Genomic DNA, 16843 nt, shown 5'->3' with positions numbered 1-16843 from the left:
TCTTTATATATATATATATATATATGTAAGCACACACACACTGTGTGTTTATGTATATGTACACTATTATATATGTACACGTGTGTGTAGAGCTCTGTATCTATCCTTCTTTCACGGGCGCGTTCAGGTTAGGATACACTGTCTAAAATGTTATTGGTTTCCTGCTTCTCTTCTACTGTTTCTAGGCACAGCCTGCCAGGACGATGACAGTCACTTATTCCAGCAAAGTAGCAAATGCCACTTTCTTTGGATTTCACAGATTACTCCTAAAGTGGAAGGGCAGCATCTACAAATTGCTGTACAGAGAATTTATTGTTTTTGCCACTCTTTACACAGCGATAAGTGTATTATACAGGTACCCTCTTTCCAATTCACATCTCCTTAAATGTTATATTGAAGTTTCACACTTCACAGCGCTAGGTTGAGGGATGACTGTTTGGGGGGGAGGTTTCTACAAAAGTGTAATTTTTACCTTGGACCTTTTGATATCCTTCTTCTTTCACCTTTGCTTTAGTATTGCAGAGAAAGTATGTAGAATATAAAGAAAATACTCTCTGTCACACTCAAGGGATTCTTCTTTCAGCCCTGTGCCAGTGCTGACCTCTACATCAGCTCTACTAATGTTAGGCTAAGTGAAGAGCCCAGAGCTAGCCCACGTTATGCAGCCTCTGGCTTGGCAATGCTGAGCATCTAGCTGGAAATGATAAGTATGGACCTCTCGTCCCACTTGCAGAACATATCTTCAGTTGCTCAGTGGTAGCTGAACTCTGACAGGCAGTAATTTGATGGCCATTTTATGTAGACTTTTCTCAAGAAAAGCAAAGCTTTGCTCAAAGTAAGGGCAACATGACAAACCTTTTATTTTTACGGACCTAAGCTTGCAAAGCTGAGGGCTCGGCCCTTTGCCTGAGCATAAGCACATGGAAAACAGTTGTGCCCCGCATGTCACCGGGCCCACGCAAGGCCCGGTGTGTAACACAGCACCTGCGAGGGTCACGGGAGAAGGAAAATTAGTTCCTCGGCCAAGGTGTAAATTAAACACCGGCATGGCAGGAGCAGTGCCTCAATTAGTCTAGTGAAAGCTTTAATTGATGAACTACAGAACACGTAGCGTGTGGAACAAAGAGAAAATTAATTCAGTTTGTTGGTGACCTATCACTAACTTTACAAAACGTCAGTAGTCTGTACTTATAAACTCAGAAATAAGACTACAGCACTAATAGAAAAGAAATACAAGTCCAGACTCCAGCTTCACTGAAATGTTCCACAATTACAGAATATAGTTAAACGCACTGTTGAAAGCACTCCAAATGCCCTGCAGAATTTATTACACAATTGTAAGCAAAAGCACACCAAATACTTGTCATGTGCAATTTTTAAATGCAACCAAAGAGGAACTGTAATATATCTACAAATAAAAACATTGTTTATGTTTAAGCTTGTTGTATTTCATTAGATATCTTTCTCCTTGGGAAGAAGCTGCTGTGCTCCACTCATTTTTTTTCCTAACATCTGGTGAAGATTTTCCTTGCTACAAAATAATAATAGAATAAATATAGTTGCTGAGCTTTTCCACCATATAGATAAGACAGATTTCTTAGGAGTAAGAGCAAAATACTGCTACAGCAATGTAGTGTTTTCAAATAACAGCAAGTACAGACGAGTAACCCTGGCAATTCAAGCAGACCTGAGCTGCTTTATTAAGTAGCCCTCTGAAAAATGAGAGCAAGCTCTTCTTGCAGGGTTATCTCTTACTAGCATTGCTGGTCTATATGAGATAACATGCTAATTCCAAAGGTGTATCGATTCTAATATGGAGTGCCAGGCCCATTAGTCACGAGAAAACTTCAAACACCAGGAAATAATATTGTCTTCTCCTCCAGCTTATTACATACTACAAGTGTTCATCACTTTATCTTTAACTATTCACTTGAAGACATTAGCCCAGGCTGCTCCTCATTACACATATATATGATTATTTGTATTTGTTTGCACTCTGTAGCTAGTGCCAGAGTATTATGAAGACATATACATTTTATTTTTGCTGCAGATTTTTTCTTACAGGAAGCCAAAAACGGTTCTTTGAAAAGTTATCAATTTACTGTGACAAATATGCTGAACAAATCCCTGTAACTTTTGTGCTTGGTAAGTACTGGTTGCAGAAATTATTCTCCAACACTGCTTCTGTCCAGGCATCATGAATGACTGTGCATGGGCTGAAGGCTGTCTAGGAGATTAGAGGCTCACAGTACAATCATCAGCCTCCATTAGATCTCTTTAATGTCAAGCTGCTTTTTCCACTTCAGCACATATTCTCAAGTCCTTAATATGCTAAAAAAAAGTGACGTTTTCTTACATGTCATGCATGTATGCGTATATAGTGCGTGTGTATGCTGCTATATGTATACTGCTGCATACCGCTGACTAAATATGGTTCCTGATCTTTCAAAACACTAAATCCATTAAATARGGAAACATGAAAGTTCATGTTAACGCACCAAGAGATGCTCAGTGGGAAAGGGCCATGACATTGTGGTGTTCATTAAATAACAAACATTGACTGCATGCACCCTGTTTTTGACATAACTTACTGCTTTTATCCTGGCCACTCAGTCACGCTCCACAACCTAAACCAAAGTAAGCGAAACAGAAGCCCTGACTAGGTGCTGGGTATTTTTTTCTTTCTCTCAACCTTCCAGGTTTCTATGTCACTTTGGTGGTGAATCGCTGGTGGAATCAGTTTGTGAATTTGCCATGGCCAGACCGACTGATGTTCCTGATCTCTAGCTGTGTCCAGGGAAGAGATGAATACGGGCGCATGTTGAGAAGGACCCTCATGCGTTACGTGAACTTAACCTCTCTGCTCATCTTCCGCTCTGTGAGCACYGCTGTCTACAAAAGGTTTCCCACCATGGACCATGTGGTAGGAGCAGGTACTGTCATGTTCTGGTCCTCAGCATTTCTTGACTTTCCTTCACAGCTGGGCGCACGAGAAGAGGAGGGATCAGCGCCTCCTTTTTCCTTTCCTCTTCAACCCCATGGGTCTGTCACGCTCAYCCATGTCAAAGCTGCCACATTTTGTCAGTGGCTTAAATGATGCTTTTTAGATGTGTTTTTTCAGACTACTCTTTACTGACACTGTAAAGTTCACGGTGAYTTGCAGGTTTTTAGCAGGATCTGCTTTCAGACAACATGAAGGCCACTTCAGGCAGAACGTGTCTGCCTGAACAGGCACATGCAGCAGATGCAAAGTCTTCCAAAGATTCCTTTTCTTTCCAAAGGGAAAATAACACAGCTGCAATATCATACAATGAAGCTGCATTGCTGAGATTTTGCTGCTGTGACTCAAAGTCTGGGATATGACTTTTCTGAGCCTATTCAAGACTAGGTTCCATAGGCATTTCATCTTCATCTCAATTACTTGAAAGTTGTGCATGTCATAGATTGGCTAGGATAAAATAATTTTTAAAAGCCTATTTTTTGTCTTTAAACTTACAACCTCACCACATTTTTTTCCCCCAAGGATAAATATACTAAGTATTAAGCATGTCTTTATTTCCTGACTATTTTGATTACACAACAATTGATTGTAATGATGGGGAAGAGAGTTTAGTCTTGTAAGGGTTTGTTTGTCTGTGCAGGAGTGGCTGTTGAGTATTTAGATATGAGGTGTGATACTCTACCTTCATCTGAGGTGACTGCATTGGGCAGTGCAGGGGGAAGGGCAATTGCGTAGAGATTTAAAAATCTCTACCTGTATTTTTACTGGAAGTCTTACATTTCTTAAAATTATTACCTATGTACAGTATGTATATATATACATATATATGTATACACTCACATCCACACATGAGTGAGAAGTTTTGGATACAAAAAAAAAAAGTTCATGCAGAATGTACTCTTCTTATTGACATAAATCGTTCATAGAGTCTCCTCTTTTCCAAACACTGTTGGATTTTGAATTTCACTTCCTTGTGCTCTTCAACAAAATTGTTTACCTAAACCTGCGAGCGGTCAGGGAAGCTTCTGTCACTCTCCCCAGCAATCTGCTTCTAATGCGCACTGGAAAATTACAGCATTTCCAGCAGGCTAATCCAGCTCTGCCTCCCTATTGCTAAAGACAATCTGTTCCAAAAGACACAAAATGTCACAGCATTGTACAAAAATTGCAGCCTGGAAAACAAGATTTTTTTTCGTGCTGTGGAAAATATTSCATTACACACTGGAAAGCTAAGTCTTGACAATATAGTCGGCGCTATACATTTTGATACATATTGCAGCACAGATTTTTGTTGATGCAGCGCTGAGCTCTTGAGGACATATCCCGCTACTCTTACATGCAGCGACTGATACAGCACTGTGCAATTATCCTATCCCTAATTCCCTATGGCATTATATAACAGACAGTATGGAGAGTGCAACATTTAATATGAATACGGGTAGCAGAATCCAATACTGGAAGAGCTTTAGTCATTGAAGGAACGTGTGCCAATTTTGCATATCAGACTCAGAACTTCCATAGTAAGAATATTGCTACGTATTTACATCCTCAGCATATGAACTGCTTAAATTCACAGATTTTAAAACAGAGAGCAGTATTTAATCTGACTCATCTGCAACGTAAGGCATAAAAGCTTATTCACAGAGCCCTTTCATCAAATTGTAATTTCTGACTGAACTGTAACATCTCTGGGAATATAACCAGCCCAGGTTTAAAATTAACAGTACAATGGAGAATGCCCCACATTCTAAGTGAACTCGTGTTCATGATGGTGAATTCCCTGTTGAAAAGTGGAATTGCATTCTGAGTCTGAACTTGCATAGAGGCAGCTTCTCCTCACTGGGTTTTTAATAGGTTTGGTGGTTCTTAATTAGGTGAAAACAGCATTTTCTCTCGATAGCTACTTATTAACAGGATGCATAAAGGACTGAATAAACTGAGCAGCTCAGCCTTTTTTAGCCTCTTCCTACAAGGCATATTCTGCAGTTCTGGTTCTTTCTTGGAACTCTTTTCTAAAATCTTTTTCATATTTAGCCTTCTTTATGGAAATGTAGGCAGTAGATTCGTATCCATTCCTGAGGTCATGATGCAGATGCATGATCAAAGCCATAACTTTCACACTCTTACGTTGGCAAATCCTGTTTCCTGAGTGATACAAAAGAAAAGCTAAATGTTCAAGAACATGAAACACAAAAAACAACAACTGGGCCTAGGAAACTAGGAAATGCTGTGGAGATACACGGGGAATGAACCCCATACTTCTCAGTGACAGAAATACTTTCTGCTGGTTGATATTCATAGCCCCAAATCCTCTACAGGAGTGAGATAGCTAAATTAATTAATTTTTTTTCACAAAATACAGTGAAATGAACAGAAAGTGAACACCCCTTTTTATCTATTTGACGACTACCCTAGTGCTCCATGAAGATGTGCAAGGCTGCTGATCAGCTCTATCTTCCTCTAACCAGCACCTTTAGAGTGTTTGAAGAGGTGCCATCAACCAATCTTATCTCAAATCTTTTCATCCTGAAGGGAGACCTGAATATTCTTTGAACTCCTGAGTGGGGGAAGTGACTGCTTTCAATCAAACAAAACAAAACAAAAACAAAAAGAAAGCTTGTCTGGCAAAACCTGTTTTCCCATTAGATAATGTTGACTGATTTGGTCTATATTATTCTGTTTTCACTGTTTATTGACTATAGTGCAAGTCAAACTTTTTATAGTTTCATAAGGGTTTCTTGCAAGGCCCTATCATTCCCCAGGTCATCCTTTTCAAGATCTTGTCATGTTATTTCCCAAGGATTTTCAGTCAGTGTTCCAGCTCTTGTCAAAAAACTACATTCCTATTCAGAGAGTTGCTCAGCTAGTTCTTTGAATCTTCTTGAATAAAAATAATATGACCAAATTCAGAAAAGACTTCAATTGAAGCACTTCAATTTAATATCCTGAAACTGATGGAATACAACGTGTGTCTTTGTCACTGCAATTACAACAAGCAGCTCTATACAGTATTTTCCTTGCATTGCTATAATCTTCACCAACAATAACAGTAGCACAGAAAAAGAAAACAGTATTTTGCTTAGATTTTCTGAACAAAAAGATACCCCATTTAAGCGAAGAGCTGGGCTGACTCTTGGAGCTTTGCTATTCTTCATGACCCTCTGGCTGTGTCCTTGTAGATAATGACTTCCCAGAGCTTCTCTATTGAATTGCATCCAATGTTTCCTCCAGACTATCAATTTTCTGATACTCTGGTGCCTCTGGTTCAGCATGATGGAAGCATCTTTTCTTGTCTGGCACTGAGGAGGCTGGCCAGCCAAAAATCAAAGGCAGCCTCGGAGCCATGACTGGTATGCAAATTTGTCCGCTTGTCCGATTATTTCTGAGTAGAGRATTATAGAGGCACAGTCACCAAGGGACCTTTTAAAACATCCTTACACCTTATTCTTACTCAGGACTACTGAATTGTGCTGCTGAACCTTCATTTCCACAGAACTTTCCTCTTGCCCAACAGCAGGAACTGGTTCATTTCAGCGACTGCAGTCCCTTACCCATCTTGTGTGGTAGCAACTGTGCAACAACATCATTTTCCTCAYCTAAAGAATATTTAAGAAAGTCACTTTAACAAATCTTTTCTTACATGAGTCACCTTTTTATACAAAAATCAACATTGTATGGATTTACATGTGTATTTATCTTTCTAATGTTTCACTCGTCACTAGCAACATTAAAAATAACAGGCCAACAGGAAAAACTAAATTACAAGTTGGAGACTAYGAAAACATTTCATCTCTATTTTCAAGTTTCATGTTAAACTATTCTCAAACTATTGTTCAAAAATACATAAATTTAATTGGAGGAGCCACTTCTTTTTACTTTGCCCTGTGACTAGCAACAGTCACTTGCCAGTCCAGAGCYGATATTAGCACAAGAAAAGAAGCTTTTAATCCCACCCAGGTAGCTGAACCACCCACCTGAGGAAAAATTAAGATTTCCTGAGCCTCAGCATTGCTTCAATCCCAGAAAATATATGATTCAGAGAAAGCAAGCGGCACAGTCCCCATCACGGATTTTCCCAGGCGGGATTTCTCAGCAGCCTGGGCCTAGGGAGGGCAGCATGGCAGAGCTGGGCTCCCTCACCCTGAAGCCCGACGGGTTGAGGAGCTTCTCCAAAACAAGCTGCCAAGCGCTGCCCAGCCTCTCCTGCCAGCAATTATCTGCAGCAGAGGCAAGCAGGATTTTGCAAGGCCGGGATGAGCCTTGCAGGAAACGTGATGCCTTCGGAGCGCCATGGCAAGGCAAACTGCCAGGCGGGAAGCGGCGTCAGCCCACAGCTCCGGAGCGCRTGATCCGGCCCCGCGTCCCGCTCACAGTGGGATTTCTGGGCATGAGGCCCTTGCTGCCTCTCTGCACRCCTTTGTGACCCCGAAGAAAACACAAAACAGCCTGGTGGAGATGCCTTTCCCTGGCACAAGGCACTGGGAGCTGTTTGCTGAGCATGATGTTACCCTGCGCCCTGCTTTGCAGCTCTACCCAAGGATTATCAGGCTCCTACGGTCACGGGGCTCCCCTTAACACATATGCTGAGATACTGCAGCCAGCCCTCACTGCTGAAAAGTGATGACTTCTTGATTGATGTCATTTGCTCCTTATTTTTCTGGAAGCAGAATATGGAACTAGAGAGTGTAGCGCTTAGCATCATGCGTATCTGCAGTATCTCAGCAGCCACCCATAGGAACGGGGTAAATTTAAACTGTTGCATACGAAGAGGCATTTTGTATGGGTAGTTACCTTAAGAAGTTTTTTTCAAGCAAGATCCATCCTGCAAGAAAACTCCAAGAAAATAGGCAAATAGTGGCCATTATAAATATTGTACTATGCACATTTACATCTACTCAAAATAGACAACTTTCTACCAATATTTCTAGGATAAATCACATTGACCGCACACGATAAAACACCTTTTCTTTTTTTTTTTTTTTTTTTTTTTTTTTTTTATGACAAGACATGAAAGAAAAATATTTGATGNAATATTTCTAGGATAAATCACATTGACCGCACACACTTCAACACTTATCCTTTTTTTTTTTTTTTTTTTTAATAGGGTTTATGACAAGACATGAAAGAAAAATATTTGATGATCTAAAGTCTCCCCATCTTAAATACTGGGTTCCTTTTGTCTGGTTTGGGAATTTGGCGTCAAAGGCACGAAAAGAGGGTAGAATTCGAGACAGCGTAGATCTGCAGACAATGCTGAACGTAAGTAAAGAAAGTAAATACACAGAAAACTAATTGCTATGCAGYAGCTTTTCACTTATACCATTTGATCTAGTACACACAGCTCTTCAGTTTCATCTAAATGTTCTTATATTTAGGATTTATGCCACTTTTTTCTGTGTAGCTAGGTACATTAATGCAAATATAGCAGCAAYTCATTGGAATTATATTTTTATAACTGAAAAGATATTGACTGAAATAAAACAAATAGGGGAGCAAAAATAACGTGCTCTAACATATACTTGTTCCATTGGCGGAAGAGGGAAAATAAGCTACCTAAATAATTCATTAAGTGGTCAAACATCCTCTTTACAATATATTACATGCTTTTTAATATATCACTAACAGTAAATACCTTTGAGAAAGGAGACGAGATAGTTTGTGAAATACATGTTATACTAAGCATTCGAAGTCCACAAATTAAGTCAATATTYAAATATGCCAATGGGCTGCTGGACAGAACTATTGTTATCGGTTTATACACTTATACACTTTCTCTTTTTCCTCTTCTTTGCATGTATAAAAAATGAATTGTAACAAAATGCATACCATTTAGAATTGAACATGATATGGTTTTGTTTTGTTGGGGTTTGCTGTTTTTTGGATATTTTTTCTTTTTTTTTTCTTTTTAGGAGATGAATAAGTACCGGTCTTGGTGTAGTCTTTTGTTTGGTTATGACTGGGTTGGAATTCCACTGGTCTATACACAGGTACTTTGCCCTTTCAAACCCGATCTCCAAAAAAAAGGAGGATTAGTGACGGAACATTCCAAACTGTGGAAAATTCATTGAGTTCCACTGGATTTACCCTTCAGGATGGACGCTTGGCTAAATATTTAAGTCATATTTAAAGCAAAGATTTTTGGAGGCCCTTATTAAACTGGGAGAGGGGGAAGGACTGAAACATTTCCATGTTTCCTGGGTCTACTTGCTGTCCATAATTGCTTCATGGGGCCTCTTTATTTGTAATAGCTCTCTACARAACTGTAAATACCAATATGAAATTCGTTCAGAGGCCTTTGGGTATGTGATGCCTTGTGCAGAATGCTGTGCTATTACATCATCTCCATTAAGTTTTCTTCTTTGCAGGTTGTTACTCTTGCAGTCTATACATTTTTCTTTGCCTGCCTGATAGGGCGTCAATTTTTGGATACTGACCAAGGATATCAGGGACATGACTTGGATCTTTACATTCCAATCTTCACGCTGTTACAGTTCTTCTTCTACGCAGGATGGCTTAAGGTAAACAGGTTTTCTGGAAAGGTAATAGGGGAACACTGCCTAGGTGAGTTGGTATTACCAAAACTGATGTCAGGGTATCTGATTTGTTGCAAACTATAAAGTCACTGAGGAGTAATGGAGTTAGACCAAAYCTAAACTCAGCCCAAAGTGTCCTAATGTCTACCTTGAAGAAAAATTCAAAATCCAATTCCATGCAACAGACCTTACCARAAAAATGTTCAGGAACAACTCTCCAAGGGAGTGTTGCTCCAGCAAAATCCAGTCCCAAGGCTGGGACTATAAATTGACAGATGGAAGATTTAAGAMGCTCTTTCTCCCACTCTGCAGTGGGATGGGAAAACACTGCTGCAAACCTGGTATGGACTGAACCACAGTTCCTTCTTATGATCAAAGGCAGCCTTTAGTGTCTGCTCCTAACCTGTTCAGATGCGGGCAATTAAAGGTCTCCAGTTTCAGATGACTATCAAACAGTGACAGCTAATATTGATTACAATTCTAAYGCATTAAGAAGTTCATTAAAGAGAAGAGCTGGAGAAGGAACTGGATGCTMCTCCTCAGCCCACTGATGGTTCGTCAGTCAACACATTGTCATTAATCTGATACTTATGTGATTAAGCCATACACCTCATATGGATTCTCCCCTCCGTAATGAGTATCAAAGTAGACTGATATAAAAAAGTAGGTTTCAAATAACATGCACATGTGTACATTAGGGCCTATGTGCTTTAGGATTTAATTTTGGATTTGTAGTCATGTCTGAAAATTTGGAGACAGCTATAGTCTTTGGGTGCAAACTGGGCAGTTTTAGAGCCTCTTACGGGCAGCCCTCTTCCCACAGCCAACTGCAAAAGGCAGGATGAGCAAAGCAGCATCCCAAGTTGGCAGACTGCAGAGGGCTGCAGGCAGCTTCGCTCAGCCTCTGTCCGCAGGGTTGCAATGTGGGGAAACAGAAGCAGTTTGCAGCACAGAGTGCAATCGAGACAAGAGATGGTGAAAGAGACACCTGCAGCCACTGCTCCTGCAAAGCACATTGATGGGGAGAGCTCTGTGCCTGTGCAGCTTCCAGATAACATCTTCTGTTTGCAAAACTCCTCTCCAGCTTTGTTTCTTTTGCGTCTTTGGCTGAACAATGTTTTACATTTTATAGTTGCTGAGATACTTACAGCCTTAAAAATCATGTCTTTTTAAAGCAGTAACTTATTCTTTTGTTAAGGTAAGTTGTCAAAAGGCATTTGCATCTGTGGAATCTTGTCTTGTGGGTCAGGAAATATCAATGAGTATTAGCCAAACCCCACAGTATGGATCATTTTTTGCTACTACTTTCTGTTTGTTTTCCAAGATGTTGATTCACTCAGTGCACACGTGCTTCTTGTGCTGGCCTCTTGTTGTGACCATTAGACACAGCAATGTATACATGCACCTGCAATACAGACTTTTCTTTAGAGCTGCAATCACTTACACCAAGGCTTTATCCCTAGGAAACCTCTCTAAAGGTTTCACTGGCAGGTTGCAAAACCACAACCAGTTCGGGGCAAATTTTCTTGCATTTTTTGCACCTGTGGCACACAAACAGTGAGGCTGCTCCTCCGGCCCATCCCAAGGGGAACACTATCCCCTTCATGGACACCCCAAACTGTGGGTTGCACTTTTTGCAGTTCAACTCAAGGTTTCCAGCCTGCTCCTGAGGACATGGGGAATAAGGTTTAATTATAACTGAAAAATCTTGTGCATAAAATAAAAAATTTAAAAAAAAAAGGAGAAGCAGCTTTAAAAAGCAGATTTGCTTTTTAGCAAGCAGTGCTCCCTGAAAGCAGCAGCTCTCCTGCACCCACAGTGCTGGAGAACTGGGGCTATTTCTATCACCAAGGTTAAAACCTCTTTCCTGCTGAGTGTATCGGATCTTGGCTGCCAGGCTATTGACTTCCAGGAACGTAGCAGTTGCCCAGAAATAATGGCTAAACTGAGCTCATTCCTTGGCCGCRGGCCCAACTTGTTACACATACGACAGAGGGACAAAATTTCCCATTACGTGCGACACATCTAAATCCCCACGTTCATTTCTGGGTTGGACAGGCCGTCCATGGGGCTCAGCTGTGGTGGCAGGTCTTGCAGGGCACTTTTTGGTGGGGCGATTCCCCAGYTAGTGCCAAGATGACCCCGGGATTTCCCTGCACAGTCACTCTGCAATTTGCTTTTGGGCTTATCCAGGAGGCTCAGCAACAAGGTGCCCATCTCCAACACTGGGGCTGCAGAAGAGAAACAGAAGGGGGAAAAAGCATGGCTGTTTAAAACCTCACCCTACTGAGAACTGAGAGATAGAGAAGCACTCTGAATTTCCTAAAACCTTTTTTTTGTTGTTGTTTTTGCATTTTTCCCATTTTTCATTTTGCTTCCTTTTGCAACTGTGGTCTATCCCCCCCACAAGCTATGGGGCATCCCTGTCCAAGCCAGACAGACAAACTGCATTTTATCCAGAAAAAAAAAAAAATTGCTTTTCATTGCTCAGAAATATTAACTGAACAGCCTGGCAGGGTACAGTAGAGCATAATGCAATAACCAACCTCTTAGCTGCTGCACCATCAATCTCGACGAGCCCAAGCTAACAGTAACCACAGGCAATGACTGTCCTGCCTCATATCACAGAATCACAGGGTCACAGGATGGTTGAGGTTGGAAGGGACCTCTGGAGATCATCCAGTCCAACCCCCTGCTCCAGCAGGGACACCCAGAGCACGGGGCACAGGGCGGCATCCAGGTGGGTCTGGAAGATCTCCGGAAAAGGAGACTCCACAGCCTCCCTGGGCAGCCTGTGCCAGGGCTCTGKCACCCTCCCTGTTAAGAAATGTTTCCTTAAGTTCCTGTGGAACTTTTGGTGCCTCAGCTTGCGGCCTCCTGCCCTTCCTCAGTTCCTAGCAGCCGGCTAGCGCCGACGAGCCTGGCTGACGGCACCAGCGAGGCAGCAAGGTAGGAATCCGTGCGGGAAGCGAGTGGGGGTGAGCCCGCGGTGCCRGCACAGGCGGTGGCAGCGGGGACGGCGCGGAGAGCAGAGCAGAGGGCCTCGCTCCGCGCACGGGCCTGGCTCACCCTGCCGCTTCCCTCCCAGGTGGCTGAGCAGCTGATCAACCCCTTCGGAGAGGACGACGACGACTTCGAAACGAACTGGTGCATCGACAGAAACTTGCAGGTTGCTGCCTTTGTTTCTACGGCCAGCTTTGCTGTGTCATGCGGTATAGCTGTGTTCAGCGTTAGTTCTTGTACTGAGGCACAAAATAATGGTATCAAATAGCATGGAAAATGAATCTTTCCCTGAAGGGAAACCCACGGCTATGATCCCYGTATTTCTGCTTTTACAGGCTAATTCATTGTGGACTTGGTGTATGAGATTTCTTTTTGCCCGATAGAAGCTATAAGCTTCTATAAGCTCGGTTTATGCCTGGAAAAATAAGTAATATAGGTCAATYCTACAAAATCCCACAGCCATCTATTCCCTTAAAAATTAAAACATATTTTGCCAATCCAGGTGGCTGGAGATTACATTATTTTACATTAATCTTTCCTTTTAAAAAATGATGAAGATACAGAAAACACCAAACAATTGTCCCTGAACCAATAAATCTGGCTTATACCATGTTTCATGCTGTAACRCTGCCCTCAGCATTGCCTGTGGCCCTGGCAGGAAGCAAATATCTTTGCAGCATGGAATACTCCAGTCACAATGACATTTGTGCTTTCATGGAAACCAGAAGGTTTGAGGGGGACTATATTTTTGTACTGTGTCTCTTCACAATGCYCAGGCTAGCTTACTGGAAAAGAGTTGCCAGGGAAAAAAAATATTGACTCATGCAGTACAAAGCAGATTATTTTGTGCACTCTACTATATCGAAAGTGACAGGATTTATACCAAAAAAAAAAAAAAAAAATCTAAGGTCTCGCTTCTGGCGGTGGATGAGATGCACATGAACTTGCCAAAGATGGAGAGAGATATTTACTGGAACGACTCCTGTGCCCGGCCGCCCTACACCAAAGCCGCCGCCGACTACTGCATTCCCTCCTTCCTCGGCTCCACCATCGAAATGGGGTGAGTTGTGCAGAAGGGCCATAACGCTCTCGGACACAGGACTGCGGCTTGCCATGCATGCTCCACRGACAGGGAGAAGGTAGGGATGGGATTTGCCACTGTTTGGGAAGAAGGAGAGGGCAGGCTGATGCTGATGGGAGGGCAGCATCAATGTGTGCTCTCATAGGCGTTGTGCACCACTAGCTTAAATGCTCTACTTGATGAGCGAGCTGGTGGCGGCTTGTTGGTAATCCCTGAATCCCTGAGTGCTGAATGGCACCTGAACTCATTGACTGACTTTTCCTAATAGTCTTCATCCATGCTCAACTAGCACAGTCACTTTTTCTTTGCTTGGTCTACAAGCAGATCCTTCCCTCTGTCTTGCTGGTAAARTTGATTGAGGTTGTTGTACAGGTAACCAAGAGATGATCCTACACACTCACACACTGAGTTTTCAGTGACTAATAACCTGAGTGTRGAAGTTGGAGGAGTCAGAACTGTTGGAGAGAGAAAAGGAGGAATCATTTGCAGAGGATGATGAGAGCTGTTATTGTACACACTGGAGAATACAGCATTGCCCACTACTGTCAGGATCTATATTAGAAAAGGGTGACAGRCTGGGCAGCTTATAAACTCTTGAGTTAAAACACTTGTGACATGCAAAAAATGTAGCCAGCCCAAATGGGACTAGGGGCTTGGTTAGGGGCCTGGGTACTTTCACAACGTTGTCCCCAGGCAAAGAGACACCTGAGCACTGGGAGCTTTGCAGAAGATCCAGCAGTCACAGAGGAACAGGTGCTATTAGCAATGTTTGTCCCTTCCATGCCCTTCCCGGGGACACATCAGGGCTTTGGTTCTTAGCTATGTTTTTATTGTGTCTCCCTACCAAGACATATTCACATATGTACTGCATCCTTCCTGTGAGTGACACTTACTGCCTGACTTTATTTGGCAGGCTGGCTGATACAGAGTTCCTCTATGGGGAAGAGTGGCCATGGGAAGAGGAGAAACACAGGAGACAACATTCGGTGCTAAGAAGAGTGAAGCGGTTTCTCAGTGTCCACGAGAGTCCTTCCTCCCCTGCTCACCGCCGCTACAGTCGACAGACAAGCGAGAACTCGGTGTTTTTCCCCGCAGACGAGAAGGGGCACATCAGACGCCTGCAAGAAATGCACACCAGAGGGAGGCACTCCGCCTCCAGCTTCAAGAGGAAGCATGAAGGACCCGACAGAAGTAGTAGACTTCACAGCAGCAGAGATCTAGGACCCATAACAGAAACCTCTAAGAATGAGACACAGTTTAGTGACAGTGACAGCTCGTCTGAGACAAACAAGCCTGTTCCTGAGGTTATCATCTCTGAAGCTGAGGCGAAGACAACTGACATGCTGGGCAAACCGAATCTGCAAACTGCCTCCGTGCCTGAGGAAGACAAGCACCAAGGGAATCTCTCTGAGACAGATGTGTCTCTTCTGGATCTTCCTCTTGACCCTCCAGAAATGTCTCCACGACACTCTAACTCTGAGACACATCAGTCACTTCCTAGTGTGATAGGGGAGTCCAAAAACGAAATGCAGAGTAGTAGCATAGCAGGTTTCATAAGAGATCACGGGAGAAGTCCTCAGCGATGGAGTTTACCAAGTTTCCACAGCCAAGGTACAATCTTAAATGCTGACCCTGCACCTCCTTTGTCAGATTCTGGGACAACCTCACAAGAAAGGACCTTAGGTGATGGGAAAGATGTTGCTACTGCTACTGCTCCAGATATATCGGAAATGCAGCACTTACTGGAACACCTCGATACTAAAGAAACAGCTATACTAGAGTTTTCTAATGAGAAAAAGTGAAAGAAACCTTTGACAGTGCTCCCTCTGAGTCTGACTGAACTCGCTGTCTTTTCTTGAAAGTGGTTCTCACACAGATGTTTCGAAAACACAGAATGGCAGACACAAGACACAATGTCCTGAGCAAATCCAAGAGCATTTGGGCACCCAAATATGAAGCATTGCAGTGACTTGCTTTAAGGCACCTGGTCGCTGACTCGAAATCTCTGACCCTATGGGGAACACTTTTATGGGGGGACCGGGAGCCTCAGAAGTGGATGCAAACCAGACAGCACGTGTTGCATAGGGTCACCTATAGGAAACATAGGGGTTACCAAAAGAGCAGAGGTGGCTCTATGCACTTTGGATTCAGCCTGAGCACAAGCATCACTGGTCGCTCCATCAAACTGAGGTTCCTAACACTTGTTTGTAGGATCCACCAACAGGTTTGGTTTCTAGCCAAGTGGACAGAGGAGAGGTGTGGGCTCAATTCCCTCCTCAGTCTGTTGAGCTGTAACACCCTCATCCCCCACCACCCCAAGAAAAGCCCTGAAAATCGGGCTCCTCACTCGTGCGTGGTGAGGGTCTGCCCCACTCCTGAAGCTATGCCACTAGATCATTAAACCACCGCAACAAAGCCAGGACTAAACATTTAGCTTCACTAAGAAACACGGAGGAGACATAACTGCAGCTGACCTGGGCCTGGGAGCAGCACAGGTCCCTGCTCGCAGGGGTGTGTGTTCACACATGGTGCCCTGCGGGAGCTGGGAGCAGTGAGGGGCTCCAGCAAGTGCTCTGCTCTCCAGGGAGGCTGCTGGACATGGGCTGTGCTGCTGGCAGCCCACAGGATACAGTCATCCCACGGGAGACAGCCCAGCCAGCTGGCTGCAAGCAGAAATTGCCCTCTGCTTGCTTCCCTCACTCCCTGTCCCCACACTACCTGTTTGTCCCCCACACACCAAGGCAAGCCCGAGACAGCAGTATGAGACTCCTGCTGCTCCCAAGGTGCCCAGCCACCTTCCAGAAGTGGAAGCCACCTTCCATTTCGCCACGTGGCCTTTCCAGTCCCAAAGCAGGTCCCCCAAGCAGCAGCGAGTCCTTGTTCTCAGCTCTCCCCTACGTGTGCATGCACACAGGGAAGCAGACAGGCCACCATGGCCATAGCCCCATGGGTATCCAGCTGGACACTCTCCCTCCAGGCAGCCAGTAGCGCCTGCGCTCATGGGGACAGGGAACAAAGWGAGTGCAGCCTGGGCACAGGAGCCCAGCTACCTTGGGGCTGGAAGGAGCAGGGAGAGGGGGACATGTAGGACATGATGGTGGCTGCAGTGGCCAAGGAGAGTTATGTAGACTGCAAGGGCAGCAGCTGTACCCAGCTCTCCTGCAGAGCTGGCTGCTATTCAGACAAACCTTTAGCAGAGCAACTGGTAGCATCTGGAGCTCTCCA

The 16843-nt window shown here is 43.6% G+C and overlaps 1 protein-coding gene across 1 annotated transcript; it reads left to right on the top strand.

Annotated features, from left to right (window-relative positions):
• Positions 1-203: 203 nt before the first annotated feature.
• BEST3 (bestrophin 3) lies at positions 204-15420 on the top strand. The gene is made up of 9 exons (XM_026052781.1): positions 204-355; positions 2051-2145; positions 2700-2933; positions 8106-8260; positions 8911-8988; positions 9367-9519; positions 12623-12703; positions 13446-13597; positions 14532-15420. The coding sequence occupies exons 1-9, from the start codon at positions 204-206 to the stop codon at positions 15418-15420; spliced, it is 1989 nt and encodes a 662-aa protein (XP_025908566.1).
• Positions 15421-16843: the final 1423 nt, after the last annotated feature.

Source organism: Nothoprocta perdicaria, unplaced genomic scaffold (genome assembly GCF_003342845.1).
Source record: "Nothoprocta perdicaria isolate Ctin4 unplaced genomic scaffold, notPer1 scaffold_91, whole genome shotgun sequence".
Classification (NCBI taxonomy): Eukaryota; Metazoa; Chordata; class Aves; order Tinamiformes; family Tinamidae; genus Nothoprocta; species Nothoprocta perdicaria.
Note: the sequence above shows the minus strand (reverse complement) of the source record. Positions and strands in the feature narration are given on the sequence as shown.